Consider the following 15,276-nt stretch of genomic DNA (forward strand, 5'->3'; position numbering starts at 1 on the left):
TGGACTTAAATCAGTGCAACAGGACGCTAAAATATAACAGAAGATGTGTATGTTATTTATCAACCATTAAAATTGGAGTTTGATAGTTTACAGTGCAGTATTTTATGTGGTTTGTTGTTTTTCTTTCTAGCCATTCACAGCAATGGACAGTGATGGTAATTGTGGGCCAGGAGGGCCGAAGATTATGGTATTTCGTCCCACATATGAAGAATTTAAAGATTTTTCCAAGTATATTGATTATATGGAATCAGTTGGAGCACACAAAGCTGGTTTGGCCAAGGTGAGTAATGTATGTTTTGTATTGAAATCATTGTGTGGTAAGTGGATCTTAGTCACCTGGTAGCAATTTTGCTGACTGTCTTTGTAGGAGGTATACTTCAGATATGTGACATTAAGTGAAAGCAATTTGAACAGTGTACAGTTTATAATAGGTGTAAGTTGGTCCAAGTAGTATTTTTGTGGCCTGTGTTTGAGAGGTGCACAGGTTAAATTGGGATACTATCATGACATGTTTTTCATGGGTTTCCTGATTTCCTCCAGGCAAGTGTCAGGATATCACGTTAACTTAGTTGGAGACTACTTCCTTCCACATGCTTTCCAGTTTGTTATTCTCTGTCATCTGATAATTCAGTAAAGTATAGTCTGAGTTACAGTGCTTTTAAATAAACTACATACATGAAATAAGTATTGTCCCATGTTAGTGACTAGACATGGAGTTTATAATTTAATTAAATTTGCTGGGCTGTTGCAACTACAACTAATTATAACACTCTTACATATCTACATACTATACAGATCACTATACTGCAGTGCACAAAAAGTTTTATACTACCGTAGTCAATAAGTTCGTGGACTTGCTGCTAAGCGTCGAAGCAGTGCACTACAGCGGATAGGTTGAGGTACGATATGATGCTCTGTCAGTTCGTCTCTCGTGACAGCAAGAGGCTTTTGATGACGATGACATGAGTAATATAACAGCAGCTCTGAAGGACATTTCTAAAAACCAGTTCCAAAATTGTTTTGAAGGTTGGACTAGTCCCTGGCATTGGTGCATAGCTTCCCAAGGAGAGTACTTTGAAGGTGACCACAGTGATATTCAGCAGTGAGATACATAGCAATTTTACTGTGATGAGTTCGCAAACTTTGTTGTCATACCACATATGCCTCTTGCTTGTTTCTACTTCCTGAGTTGTTGATTCCACTTAGGTTTTTTATTGCACCACTTTGTTTTACCTTTGCACTCATCTTTTAAGGACTGCCTTCAGTTCATTCTGTATTACTGTGTACATGCTGTAAGGGACACTGAAAATTGGTCAGATCAGATTTCAGCAATGCATCCATTATTTCTGGAATCTCATCCATCATCCTGATTTACACTTAAGTTCACCCCCTGTTTTGTTGTTTCACACAGCACTGCCCACAACCATGGCTGGGCAGCAAACTTCACCTATAACACCTTTGCCTAATGGGAGTTGGTTATGAACACACTATGTAAAATGAAGTCTGTAAAAATCACTCTGTCTGACACACTCTTCATTCAGATCACTAAATCCAGTCAAGACCTGGTGTAGTTGACTTACTGGCTGACTGAATTTATAACACTTTCACTAATCTACACACACTATAAATCAGTACTGCAAGTGCTATGTTTTTAGTAGTCGCTTAGTAATGGCTCAGCTCTCATCCTCAGTTAAACTCAGTTATTAGTTGGTCTTGCTCATCCTTTGTATATAGCCTTGGGTTGGATTGTGTAGAAAACACCATTGCCAGTAGGCCCTTCATTATTCCTGGTGTGTTGGCATGGTGTTGCCAAGTGACGTGTCACTTGTTTATGAAGTTGTTACCAAGCAATGGACAGCTTCTCTTGTTAAACTATTTTGGAGCCATTGCTAGTCAGTGGTGGTTTAAACAGGTGTCCATGACAAGGAATAAGACCACAGAAATAGAGGAGATAGTCAACATGCTCAGCAGCAGTCCGCTTGCCTCAGTAGCATGTAGCTAAATTTGCAGCTGCACTTTTCCATCCATGACATATTTGAGTTTTAAAAAGTGTAATTGAATTCATTGTTCCTTTTGTTAACTTCAATGCTATTTGTTGTAGGTATAAGTTTCATTCATGTAAATGTTTTTAAATCAGTAAAATTTAATTAATATTGTTGCATATGATTTGAAGAAGTTGTGGGTTAATGAAAAGTACTGTTCATTATATCAGGAATATTTTAATAGGAATGATTTCTTGTCATTGTAATATGTGTGCGCACGCACGCACACGCATGTACATGCACACACACAGTATATCGTGGTAAGTTTCTATGGCTTAATCTGGTCTGAAACTCATAACCATCGTCATTGCTACCACCCCTACCCCCCCGGCACCGCTGCCGCCACCAGAGCACTTCTTGAGTTCATATGGATTTCATATGAGTTCATTAGTCTGTGGGTAAATTTTTCTAACTATGGTATGTTCTCTTATATTAGTACCGTTGTGTAGGTTGCATTTTTAGCTTTCTTATTATATGGATGAAACTGTATTGGAAATGGCTCTTAAAATGTCTTTTTACATACATTAAATGCATTTACTGTATGCAGAAAATTGTCCAAAAAATCACATTGAATTACAGGATAAAGGCAAGTTTTTTTTTATAATATTTGCAGTTTGGTTGCTATTTTTCTAATAACGTTTTCTTTCCCAGGTGATCCCACCTCCTGAATGGAAACCACGCAAAGCTGGATATGATGTGGATGACATCAACATCAACATACCAGCTCCTATCTGTCAGGTTGTAGATGGAAAACCAGGATTGTACACTCAAATTAATGTACAGAAAAAGGCAATGACTGTGAAAGAATACCATGACATGGCCACAAGTCCCAGGTGATTATTTGAGAAATAATTTCAGAAATTCTTCTATCTAGCAAACAATCCAAAGGCTTTGAGGTTGGGCACCCACTGATGTGTCATTACATATGATCTGACAGTGATGGAATGTGTTACCACAGATACAGTGTTGTTGCACCAATCTGATCTTTGAGTGAGGTCACAGGTACATGGTTCCCATGAAGATTATATCTAGTCATCCAAAACAGGTCTCTGGCTCAAAAAGATGCTATTCATTGTGTTTAATTACAGTTAAGTAATTCTTCAACAGGGGGCATTTAAATCCTGTCCCAAATCTGGTACAGGATCATTTTTGGCAGGGAATTTAAATTTAGCAAATAATAACTATAAAATTACAAGTTCTTTAAGTAGTCACAAGTGTCACATTTTTTATTGAATGTAATGAAAGTTTGACTGTGCCAGTGAATGTCTAGGGAACGTTACTATGTAAGAGGCATAGCTTCATGGTTGTCTGCATTAACTTCCAGACCAACTTTTGTTCTACGGACTATAGGGCATTTTTCTTTTCTCTAGAATGTTATATTCTCACCCAGTAGTTAGTTAGTTAGTTATTTATTGGGGAGGGTGGGTTTCCCCATGCACTTAGACCTGTATTGGTCCATTGTGCTTCCCTCTATGATTTCTACCAGTCTCTATATCCTACCGGTACTGGTGCTTACCATCAGTCCCGCCCAGCCAGCGAGACCGGCTCTACTAGCTGAGAGGTATCTCTAATGCTTCCCCCATCTACCAGAGGTATTAGAGACTGCTGTTGGGCGGGAAACGTCTGTAATTTGGCTCAGTGACCTCCTTTGGAGATATGAGGTTCTTTTGCGTGCCGTAAAGCTACGACACGGGACCCACGGCTTAAAGTCCCTCCCGGAGGACTTGTTCCCTGAATTTTTCCGCCCTTAAAAATTCGACGACCTCCGCCGGGTATTTGAACCTGCATACTACGAGTCATGAGGTGGGAACGTTACCGCTAGACTACGGAGGCCGCTTTCTCACCCAGTAAGTTAACGCTGTGATAAAACCCATTGACATTTGAGAAGGAGATTTTTGTGGTTATCAGTATCACTACTAAATTTAGAGCAGATAATCTGTTGAAAAACTTTTTTTTTTGCATATGTAACATTTCTTTGGCCGTAAAAAGACTTTTTCAAGAATACTTATTCGTAGTAAAGCATTTTGGTAATCCAAGTTTCACTCTGAAATTGCATATTTTTTGATGTATTGGATATACTTTAATCAGAGGAAGATGGTATAAAATTCTGTGGTGTCTATTTTCCATGTAAGTAATGTAATGACCTACCAAAAAAAACTTGAGGATCACTTGAAATGACAGTTTCACTTAACATGTGTGCTTTCTGGAAATACAGCTTCATTTAAAGCAAGATACAAAACTTGTTAGAATAAAATTATGCATTATATGGTGCTTCTGTCTAGAGGGATATAGTGAACTTTGACAGAGGTGGACACTGCAATACTGACACAAGGATGTCATCCACTGATGTTTATTGCTGTCATCTTCTGCTTCTGTTTGTAATTACATCCTATACCAGCTGCTAATGTACATTATGAACACACATGACAGAATAGCAGGTGCTGGCCTCTTATATATGTATGGATTATCAGTATAGACCAGAAGTTGATATGTCTTATTTAGGTTCATTTCTTTCTGCTTTTAGTGCTTCTTAATGTCATGTTCTAAGGCAGCATTGAAGAGCAAAATGTGGAGTTCTGGACAGAACTACCAAAGCCAAATTTCCTATTGCAGACTTCGAATCTTACACATTTTGTGTTTTTAACATCTTCTTTAGATATTGCAAGCTTCGAATGCAACAATGAAATGTAATTTTGCATATGGCTTAGCATGCAAGACTTGTGCATAGATGGTTGTACAGTCAGATTGCATTTTAGTCATTTTCTCTTATTATTTCAGTGTATTTTAGTAAGGAAGAACTTGCTGCTTAAATTCAGATTGTGTTACATTACATTTTAATAAGTCTGTCATCTGGTATATAACACTGTTTAGTCTAGTGAAAGTCAGCCAGTGTTTTGAAAGAACATTGACTGACTTTCACTGGACTACATGGTGTTATATCACAGAAGACAGAGGTCTTCATAGGCACCACTGTAAGAACCTGAAATCCTACATTAAATTTGTTGGACTGACTCATAAATGATATTTTATACATAATTTATAGGTATGTTTATGATGTATCTCCATACCAAGTGCCAGATGCCTGCCTCCATTGGTGTATTAGTTATTGCCATTAAACCATCAACTAAATATAGTTTTCTCTTCAGCCACCAAGAATTACCAGATGTAAGTTACATGTTTTTAGGTCTGTTACCAGGCATCCTTTCAAGGCCCTTATGAAGTTTTGTGCCAACATCGCATTCATATACGAGGGTGAGTCAAATGAAAATCGTAAAAATTGTGTTAAATTTAATTTATTGAATGAAAGTGGTGCCAACTATATCATTTTTCTACATAGTCTCCATTTCGTTCAGTACAGACCCTCCAGCGTTTACAAAGGATTAATCTAGAAAAAAATTATTGTGGTTGTCTGCGCAATCACTCATGCACAGCCTGCTCTTCATCAGAACGGAACTTCTTTCCTCCCATCGCCTCTTTGAGTGGCCCAAACATGTGGTAATCACTTGGGGCTAGGTCTGGTGAGTATGGCGGATGTGGAAGACACTCAAAGTGCAAGTCTTGGATTGTTGCAACTGTTGCAGAGGCAGTATGGGGCCGACCATTGTCATGTTGGAAAAGGACACCTCTAGTTAAAAGTCCACGTTGCTTTGATCTGACTGCAGGTCAAAGATGATTCTTCAAAAAGTCTGAATATGAGGCACTGGTGATAATGTTCCCCCAAGGTATGCTGTGCTCCAAGAGTACACCTCGCTTGTCTCAAAAGAGAGTCAGCATAATCTTCCCTGCAGATGGCTGTGTCCGGAACTTCTTGGGTTTTGGTGCTATTCCTTGCTTGTTCTCTTTGTTTCTGGTTGGTGGTAGTGCACCCAAGTTCCATCACCAGTAACAATTCTCTAAAGGAAGCCATCACCTTCTGCTGCAAGGCGCCACAGAAATTCTTCACAGGTGTCAACACGTCGTTTCAATTCTGGAGTCAGCTGCTGTGGCACCCCCCTTGCAGACACTTTGTGAAACTGGAGCACATCATGAATGACATGGTGTGCTGATCTGTCGCTCGTGTTAAGAATTTCGGCTATTTCATCCACTGGCACTCAGCAATTCTCCATCACTAGGGCTTCCACTGCTGCAGTAGACTCAGGGGTCACAACTCTGTGCACCTGACCCGGGCGAGGAGCATCTGCCACAGACGTCACACCATTTCTGAATTTCCTACTCCGCTCATACACTTGCTACTGTGACAGGCATGCATCACCTTACTGAACCTTCATCCGTTGATGAACTTCAATCAGTTTCACACTGTCACTGATCAAAAGATGAATTACAGAACATTTTTCTTCTTTCGTGCATGTACGTAGTGGAGTAGCCATCTTTAAACCGGCACTGTGATGGCGTTCTGTTTGTCTGCATTATACTGCCACCTACTGGATGCTCTATAGCATTGGTAACATGTATGCCAACTTACAGGCCAGTGGTGTGATATTTCAGATTTTTATCTCAGTTTTACAGTTTGCATTTGACTCACCTACGTACATATTATTACTGATTTTGGAAATTAAAATGCACAGGGCTCAGGTGGCTAGTGGTGGCATAATGTTCATACCAAACATTGTGATTGATATTCTCATTGAATTTGGAGTACCATGAAATTAATTAGACTTACTAAAATATGTTCAAATGAAACCTATATTAAAGTCCCTATAGGTAAGTATTTGTCTGTTCAGAATAGTCTAAGACAAGGAGATGCTTTATCACCAGTATTCTTAGCTTTGCTTTAGAATGTGCCATTAGGAAGGTCCAAGGAAATCAGGTGGGAATGAAGTTGAATGGGACACATCAGCTTTGGGTCTATTTTGATGATGTAAATCTGTTGGGAGATTACGTAAACACCGTAAAGAAAAACATGCTCTGATTGATATTAGTAAGGAGGCTGGTCTAGAGGTAAACACAGAGAACTCTGTGTATAAGTATATAATGATCTTTCACAAACCATGGCTAGTTACTAATCAAGCATTCAGAATTTTCACATTGTGTAACATAATCTAACAGCATATACTTTGTCAAGAACAATAGATGCTAAGAATATTAAATCCGTATACTCGCAAAAATAATTGTTACAGAGAGCACAGCTGATACTGATGTGACACAGAAAAAAGCATGAGAAACAAATCAATTTTGTATGTGGTAGCATAGTTGATTGAGGCACTATGCTGCAAGCTGGAAGGTTGCGGGATCGAATCCTGATGAGGTCATTGGATATTTTTCAAGTTACCTAATCCTTCCAGCCGCACTATGGCCCTGGGGTCAACTCATCCTCTAACAGAAATGAGTATCAGGAATATTCTTGGGGGTAAAGGGTGGCCAGCGCATAAGACTGACAACCTTACAGCCATCTATGAGCCGACTGTCTAGAAAATGTGGGAACCCCAACATCTCACAACCCTATGGGGCTCCATGGCCTGTTACAGGGATACTTTACTTTTTTAACAGTTCAAGTGATAAGGAATCAATTTAATTTGAGTTACTCTGGTTTGTTTTCACTTTTTTAATTCTCCACTGATACAACCACAGTATTTTTATGCTACACAGCCCTCGGCACGATGCCTCATACTTTGGCTTAGGTGGTTTGGTTTGTTGAGAATAAACTCTCTTGAGCCTCCAGGAGCTAAAGTGCATGTTCAGGAGGAAGGTGTATCCCAGATGTCCAGTGAGAATGCAGTAGTAACTAGCCATGTGGTTACGACCAGAGTAAGTTGCATGAAATGATTGCCCTTGGGCATGACAAGCCACCCCACATTCCCACCCCTCCATGTGGGTTGGTTAATCTGTTTTAGAGTGTTGAGCCCAGAGGCTTGCAGCACTTTAACAGTATTCTAAGGAGACAATTTAAGTAACCGAAGTTACCTCCATATGAGTGCTCTTCTGCACTTGTCCCAGGTAGACCGTAGTAATACCTGGAAGTCGTAATGCTGCCACACAGGAGGCTCCAGTTGTAAGACACCATTGCCCTTATGGGACCATATCTGCCAGTTCCAGGTTGTCATACTGATCCAGACCCCAAGACTGGCATTAACCCAGCAGGACCACAAAGGTGTCCCAAAGCTGTGTCCTGATGCCCCTTCTGATCCATGATGTGCCNTGTGTACCATGTAATAACTCATAAGATCAGAATCCAAATTTTCACTGTCTTGAAAACCTCTTATGTAAAAGTTATGTAAATTCTTTGAATTTCATGTATTTACAACAGGCTTACTTTCACAGATACAAGACACCAAATCACTTTGATTATGAGGATTTGGAACGCACGTACTGGAAGAAAATTATGTATGGATCACCTATCTATGGTGCCGATGTGTCAGGTTCTCTAACAGATCAAGATGTTAATGTGAGTATTCTTTTGAAATTGAGGTAAAATAGAATTGGTACTCTTATTGAGAGGTAGACCATGCCATCTAGGTATATATAGCTATTGTAACATATGTCACTGTGAATGTTCAGATTTAACTGAATGTCGACAAATGCAGGTGGTTGTTGACATTCAACAATTTGTTGATAAATTTTCCAAATTGTATTATGTGTCTATGTGTCTGTGGATATACACTGGCCAATATCAACTCCCATGCGTGGTCAGGAGGTGTAGCAGAATGGAGATATAGTTGGTTCATTCTCCACACATGCCCCTCTTTAGTAATATACCGGTGGATGTTAGTCACATTTACAGTGACACTGTTGGAAGATGACATGTGCCATGATCAGTTTGGTGAGAAATTCATGTTTTTAGTCTTTGCCAGGTGAGGAGGTTTTGTCATAAGGTAAAGAAAAGTATTTAAATTTGATAATTGCAGAACAAAAGTTACTATCAAAAAATGCACTTATTAGTAGCATTTAAAACACTAAAGTACTGGATGAGAATAAAATAATTTTGCCCTAGGAAGCAGGTGAAGCAAACATCCAGTGTTATATGGAAATGATGAAATGTACTGGATACTGATCGAAATTCCCACCCTGACAGGACATGTTTGGAAGAACCTTGTGATTCAAGAACCCTAGTATAATTATAGAAATATGTGTGAAGCTGGGTCTGTTAAAGCAGGTGAAACAAATTGCACCTAAGGCAGGTGTTGTAGAACCCAATTTTCTCAGAATTAATTTCAGTATATCAAATTGACCTGACATCCAATCCTGTAGAGTTAATACGTTTATCTGATTGCTGTTTATTATTGTCATTAACAAAATTCATCAAACTACAATCATTAAAAATTGAGAATATAAAGGATATTGTGTAACGCTTGCTTGATACATTTTTTTACTTTTGGGGGATGTATTATATTGGACAATGGAAGGAAGTTTGTCAACCAAATTATGTCTGAATTGTGTTCAGCTTGAGACAGTGTAAAATTGTGCTTGAGGAGCCGTTTTGTAGCCGAACTGAGGGCTTTGTGGGAAGGGCAGTGAAGATCTGCTGATTGCTTGGATGCAAACCAACAGCACAGTCAGTGGTTTGAGGGGCTTAAATGAGAATATACATCATTTTCTGAGGTCGTCCATCAAACATTGTATGAAACAGTGTTTAGAGACAAGGTGAAAAGAGATTATCAACATTTTCTCTTCCACAAGAATGAACTTGCAACATCGAAACCGAATAGCAGCATGAAGCTACACCAATGAAGTGTTTGTTATAAAGATGCAGAACGTGAAATGTCAAAATTGAATGAAGATATTGAAAAAGTGAGAACTCGGGTGCAGAATGATCACAATCTTACAGTCAGAATAATTGTAGAAGACTATAGTTGATTTTGACAGAAAATCTGGTGCTGAAGAACGTTCATGGCAATGTGCCCTCATACACAGTGCTTTTCAGCAAGGCGTTTTTGGCAATCTTGGAAACGTCATTTATCATTTCTCACTCCATGTGACTCCTTCCTCATCCTTACGATAAAAAACATCTCACGGGGTTTTTAAATTGTGGACGAGGTGCAGAAGTTACAACAGCCATTCTGAATAATGTGACAGAATAAACCATTGCTAGACAACACGCCAGTAAACATGTTTAAAGGTTACATAGTGAACAGAGGACGTACCTCTGTTTCTAGGTGGCAAGTCACAACACACATTTCTGTTACAGCGAATAAGCACTCAGTAGTGTTAACTGTTGGAAATGTGATCTGTATTTGGTTCTGACAGAGTTATAAAGAGAGGACACTTGAGAACACTTAGCAGGATTCATTTGGGAGAGGTTCTTCGTTCATCATTCATCACAGTGGAAGCGGAGACGCACATAGTCCAGTAAGGAATGGAGTGAGTCTTAGGAAGCTGTTGACTATGAGCTGCTATAATTGATTGTAATTTTAAAGAAATAAAAATGAACCCAATCATCAAATCCAGAACCCATTATTATTCATCACACAAACCCTGAATACATGACATTTTGGTGTCCTAAGTGGCTATGACCATAAATTTGTGACAATAACTTGCTGGAGAATGACTTCTGGAAGTGATTTGACAGATGGAAACAGTCTTGAATTTGTGTATAGTGGCATGAAGGAAAAATAGACCACTGCAGTTCAGAATAAAATTTAATATAGTGCTGCATGTGAGTAGAGTCACCTTATTTGTCAGACCTTATATACAAGAGGAGCCAGGTTAGTGTAGGTGGTATAGTGACTGGCTACGGGTTTAATGACTGAGGGGTTGGAGTTTGAGTCCTAGTAGGGCAAAGAATTTTTTCTTCTTTGTGTCATCCAGACTGGCTCTGTGGCCCACCCAACCTCCTCTCTAATGGGTACCAGGGGCTCTTACCACAGGGGTAAAGTGGCAGGGGTGTGAAGCTGATCACTCACCTCCTACTAGTATCGAGGTCAAGAAAATGCATCTGTACATCCACTCCTCCATACTCGTTCATGGTATAGTGCTTAATTAGTTAAGCATAAGGACAACTTTACCATTTACCTTATATACAAGGATCACTCTGAAACTAGTGCCAATAGTTGTTCTTTTGGATACCACTGTAGGAATGTAAATGAAACTTGTGTGTCATGTACTTCAGCCGTCTGTGGTCTAGTGGTCAGAGTTCCTGGCTACAGATCCAGAGGTCCTGGGTTCGATTCCTGGTGATACCAGATTTTCTGAGAAGTAGTGGCTCTGGAACAGGGTCCACTCAGCCTTGTGAGGATAATTGGGAGCTATTTCAAGGAAATAGCAGCTCTGGTCTAGAAAACCAGGATTAATGACCATGGGATCTGTTCCACCGACCACGTGACACCCTCTATCCGCTAAAGTTGGCACTAACTTCGCTGACAAGTGGCAGTTGCTTGGTTGGTATAGTTCGCTTGCAGACTACAGGCCATGGAGTTTATTGTGTCATGTACTTTAAGTCTCTTAAGTACTTTCAGTTATTTTTCTGCATATGATCCCTTTTATATATTTTTTCCATTGCTGAACCAAAGCCCATAACCCCTCCCCTCTCCCCAGTGAAAAATGTACTGTCAGCCTCAAAGAGCCACTTTTTGGCAGCCACAGTGGTTTCATCATCATCATCATCATCAACAGCAGCAGCAGTGAAGTGTTTTCCTGTGAAGGCCATCCTTCATTGCACGAGACAGGTGAAGTCTGATGGCACAAGATACAGCGTACAGTATGTTTTGCAGAACAGACCCTTGTCAGGATGCTGATATGGGGCCTCGAATTTTTGTGTTGTAGGAAACATTTTCCTTTCATCTCTGGCAATACTCTTGCATTTTGTGTTTTCATCTTTTCGTTGTCTCCACATGGTGAGCAGAATTGATCATGTTGCCCTGTTCTGTGATTACCCCTCATTTATCCCAAAGACGGAACACATAATTTTTTCCAGCAGGTGGATGAACCTTGGATTTCTTCACTGTTGGCGAATTGTGTCCCTACTCCAGATACTGCCAATTTGACTCAGGTTTGAAATGGTGTACTCAGGTCTCATCTGTGATGACTGTTGTCACCTGTGATCTCATACTTCTCCTGAAGGCCTGCACAAGCCTGCATTCTCTGCTCAATCATTTGATCCACTTTCTCATTTTCCTTTGTTGCTGCAATGCAAGGATGATCTGACCTTGATATTTCCTTTGACGCACTACACCATCACTGACTCACTTAGCCCACCACCTAACTGTGCTCATATTCGCATGAACATACTTCAGATATCATTGAATCTCAATGGATGAAATGTGTTCTGCAGTGAGGAACTTGTGCACACATAAGTGTTGCCTGCCATCTTCATACAATTACACTACTACAGCCCGCCACTTGGCGTGCAGTGTTGAAACTTGCAGCATATTTGCAGGAAGGTTTAAATTTTCACCCCACACTGTTACCTTTATATGTAACATCACATGAGTGGGGACACAGTTGGAGGCATTAGTTTTAAGTTGACCCTTATATTTTGTGATATTGAGAAGTAAGGCTATTGTATCCCAGGTGAAGCATGTACTTATGCTTGTATAGTTTCAGGTTGGTAACATCGACCACCTGGAGATGATTTTAGGTAAATTGTATATTTTCAGATTTGGAACATCAACCACCTGGGGACGATTTTAGATTATGTGAATGAAGATTATGGTATCAGCATAGATGGTGTAAATACAGCATACCTATATTTTGGAATGTGGAAAACAACATTTGCTTGGCACACAGAGGACATGGATTTGTACAGTATCAATTACTTGCATTTTGGTGCACCAAAGACCTGGTATGCTATTCCTCCTGAACATGGTCGTCGCTTTGAACGGCTAGCAAATGGATTCTTTCCAGAGGCATCAAAAATATGTCCAGCATTTCTCCGTCACAAGATGTCGCTCATCTCTCCACAAGTGATGAAGAAGTATTACATTCCCTTCAATAAGGTTTGTTTAAATTGCATGTATTTATAATTATGTCAAATATTAATAGAACTAAGGTTTATGGAAAATATTTTAGTAATTAGAAACACGTGATCTGTTTCTGAATTCAGGCTATAATAAAGCCTTTTATTATAATTCAGTCCTGTGTTCATTCTGTTCCATGTTTCCTGATGATGGAAGGTAGGTTTTACTAGCTTTAAATGGTATTAGAGGTATGCATTGTTATTAGCAGTGCTGAACATTTGGGCTCTATTACCATAGAACTCCTTAATTTATACATGTATGTATGTTTCATATACAGTGTAGTGGCAGTGAGCTGACAGAATAATGTACTGACATAGTATTCAGACGTCAGGGGGAACAGGACATAACTGGTGGTTGCATTATGTGCTCCTAACTGTTAAATTGACATACACAGTGCTGTTACTGAGTAGGAGCTGAAGGGAAGAGGAGAGAGAGTAATTACATACATGGCGTGTGTATGTGTGGGTGGGGATCCTCCTACAAAAGGGAACCTGTTTAAGAAAATTATCGCCTTTCACTGGGTTAAAGCGGCTGGGGTTTGAAGCTGACAGATCACCTCCAAGTAGTGCTGAGGTCAAGAAAACATGGATCTATACATCCACTCCCCCGTTATGTCTTCATGGCATAGTGTTTAGTGCTCCTCATTATGCACTTTTCTACAACATCCTGTCTCTTTATCTCTCTTCATCTCTCTTCAGTCAAAATATCTTCAGCACCCTGTTCTCACACACCTTCAGTCTATGTTCCTCCCTTAATGTCAGAGAATAAGTTTCACACCCATGCAGAATCACAGGCAAAATTATAGTTTTGTAGATTCTAATTTTTATGTGTTTCGACTCAGACAAGAAGACAAAAGGTTCTGGACTGAATGGTAGCAATCGTTACCCGAGTTCAATCTCCTCTTAATTTCCTCCTGAATCAGGTTTTAATTTGTTATAGTTATTTCCAAATATCTGAACTGTGCCTCATTATATGTACGTACAGTGGACTTGTAACAGAAGAATTGCAATAGATCAAATTTAATAATGTATGGAAATTGTCTTCTGACAGAAAAGTATTGTTGAAATAAAACAGGACCTTGTTGGGAATGGGTTATAGAAGTGAGTGGTTACATATTGTCAGAAAGAAAAAGGTTTCTTGGAGTGAATGAAAGAAGTCATTGTTGGGAGTGGGTGTGTGAAAGTTTGTTTTATGTTAAAGATATATGAATTAATCTTGTAACTGATGAACTTCAGTATATTGGACTTTGACCCTATTGCTGCGATATTCAACTTAAGTTGAACAAGCATCCATTATCATTTAGAGACACTGGGCTTTCGGACTTTATCCATCGTCCTGGTTTTAATATAACTAAGAAAAACATGACGTTTCAGACACTGGATCTGTTTCCGTCCTCAGGTGAGGGAAAACACCTATTCTGTTGGGTCCTTTAGAAAGAGCTAGCCTCAATCACTGGACTCCAGTGTTATACACCATCGTCAGAATCCTATAGTAACTAATCCATTATCATGTAGTGTTATATTCTCCTTTAGCCAAAAGAAAGAAACAGTCTTCTCATTTCACTTCATCGTTTGTCTTCATTCACTGGGCCATGAAAGTGCATTTTTTTAATTTCTTTGGTCTTAAAACTTTCATTATTGTAGGAAAATGATGAGAAAGTGAAGCGGTTAGCAGTGAATGGGAATTTATCTAAGGAAAAGATTGTTGAAATCAGTTAGGATATTTCTGCGAAATGATGTAACAGTGAATGTGTTACTGTTGGAAAGAAACAGTTTGTTGAAATACATTGAGGGCATTGCTGGTAATGGGCGTTTGAGAAGGGTTTTGAGGCAGTGCATTGAGAGAGGAAGGAATGACCAAAGTATTTGATCTATACTGATGATTTGTGTAGGGATTTGTATATAATATGCAAGCACCATATATATGGGACAGATGTGCATCCCAACAAAGAGTTTATTGGACATTAAAATTGGTTTTGAAATAAGGGAGCCCAATATGGCAGATGGGCACTTTGCAGATTGCCTGGTTGTACACATGATTGGGTTGAAGCATAATGTGATTTTGCTTAAGAGTGTTTTGCTTGATCTCAGCATGCACACCACTGATACAGGGTGTAATTACCATTATTTTGTATAATACATAAAATGAAACTCATTTAAATTAAGAAATTCCTTATGTAAAATGATTATTTTTTAAATACTTTTTAGGGCTAATCCTTTGTGAATTATTCCTGTTTAATAATCCAAATTGTAGTTTTTCTTAATAATATCTTAAAGATGGCTGGATTTGAGGTTCACACAGTGGTGACTGTGAAGAGTCCTATCTTTTCTTATTTAATGCTGTGA

At 39.2% G+C, this 15,276-nt stretch overlaps 1 protein-coding gene across 1 annotated transcript in view; it reads left to right on the top strand.

The window, feature by feature from the left end:
- Positions 1-78: 78 nt before the first annotated feature.
- LOC111862537 (lysine-specific demethylase 4C) overlaps positions 79-15,276 on the top strand; it is a gene marked incomplete at its 5' end in the record, with an annotated part of 116,017 nt that continues 100,819 nt past the window's right edge. Inside the window, 4 exon segments of the mRNA XM_023848023.2 lie at positions 79-280; positions 2,694-2,875; positions 8,301-8,424; positions 12,572-12,910. Coding sequence (XP_023703791.1) covers positions 143-280; positions 2,694-2,875; positions 8,301-8,424; positions 12,572-12,910 — 783 coding nt within the window.

The sequence above is a fragment of the Cryptotermes secundus genome, unplaced genomic scaffold, assembly GCF_002891405.2.
Source record: "Cryptotermes secundus unplaced genomic scaffold, Csec_1.0 scaffold1236, whole genome shotgun sequence".
NCBI classification, from domain to species: Eukaryota; Metazoa; Arthropoda; class Insecta; order Blattodea; family Kalotermitidae; genus Cryptotermes; species Cryptotermes secundus.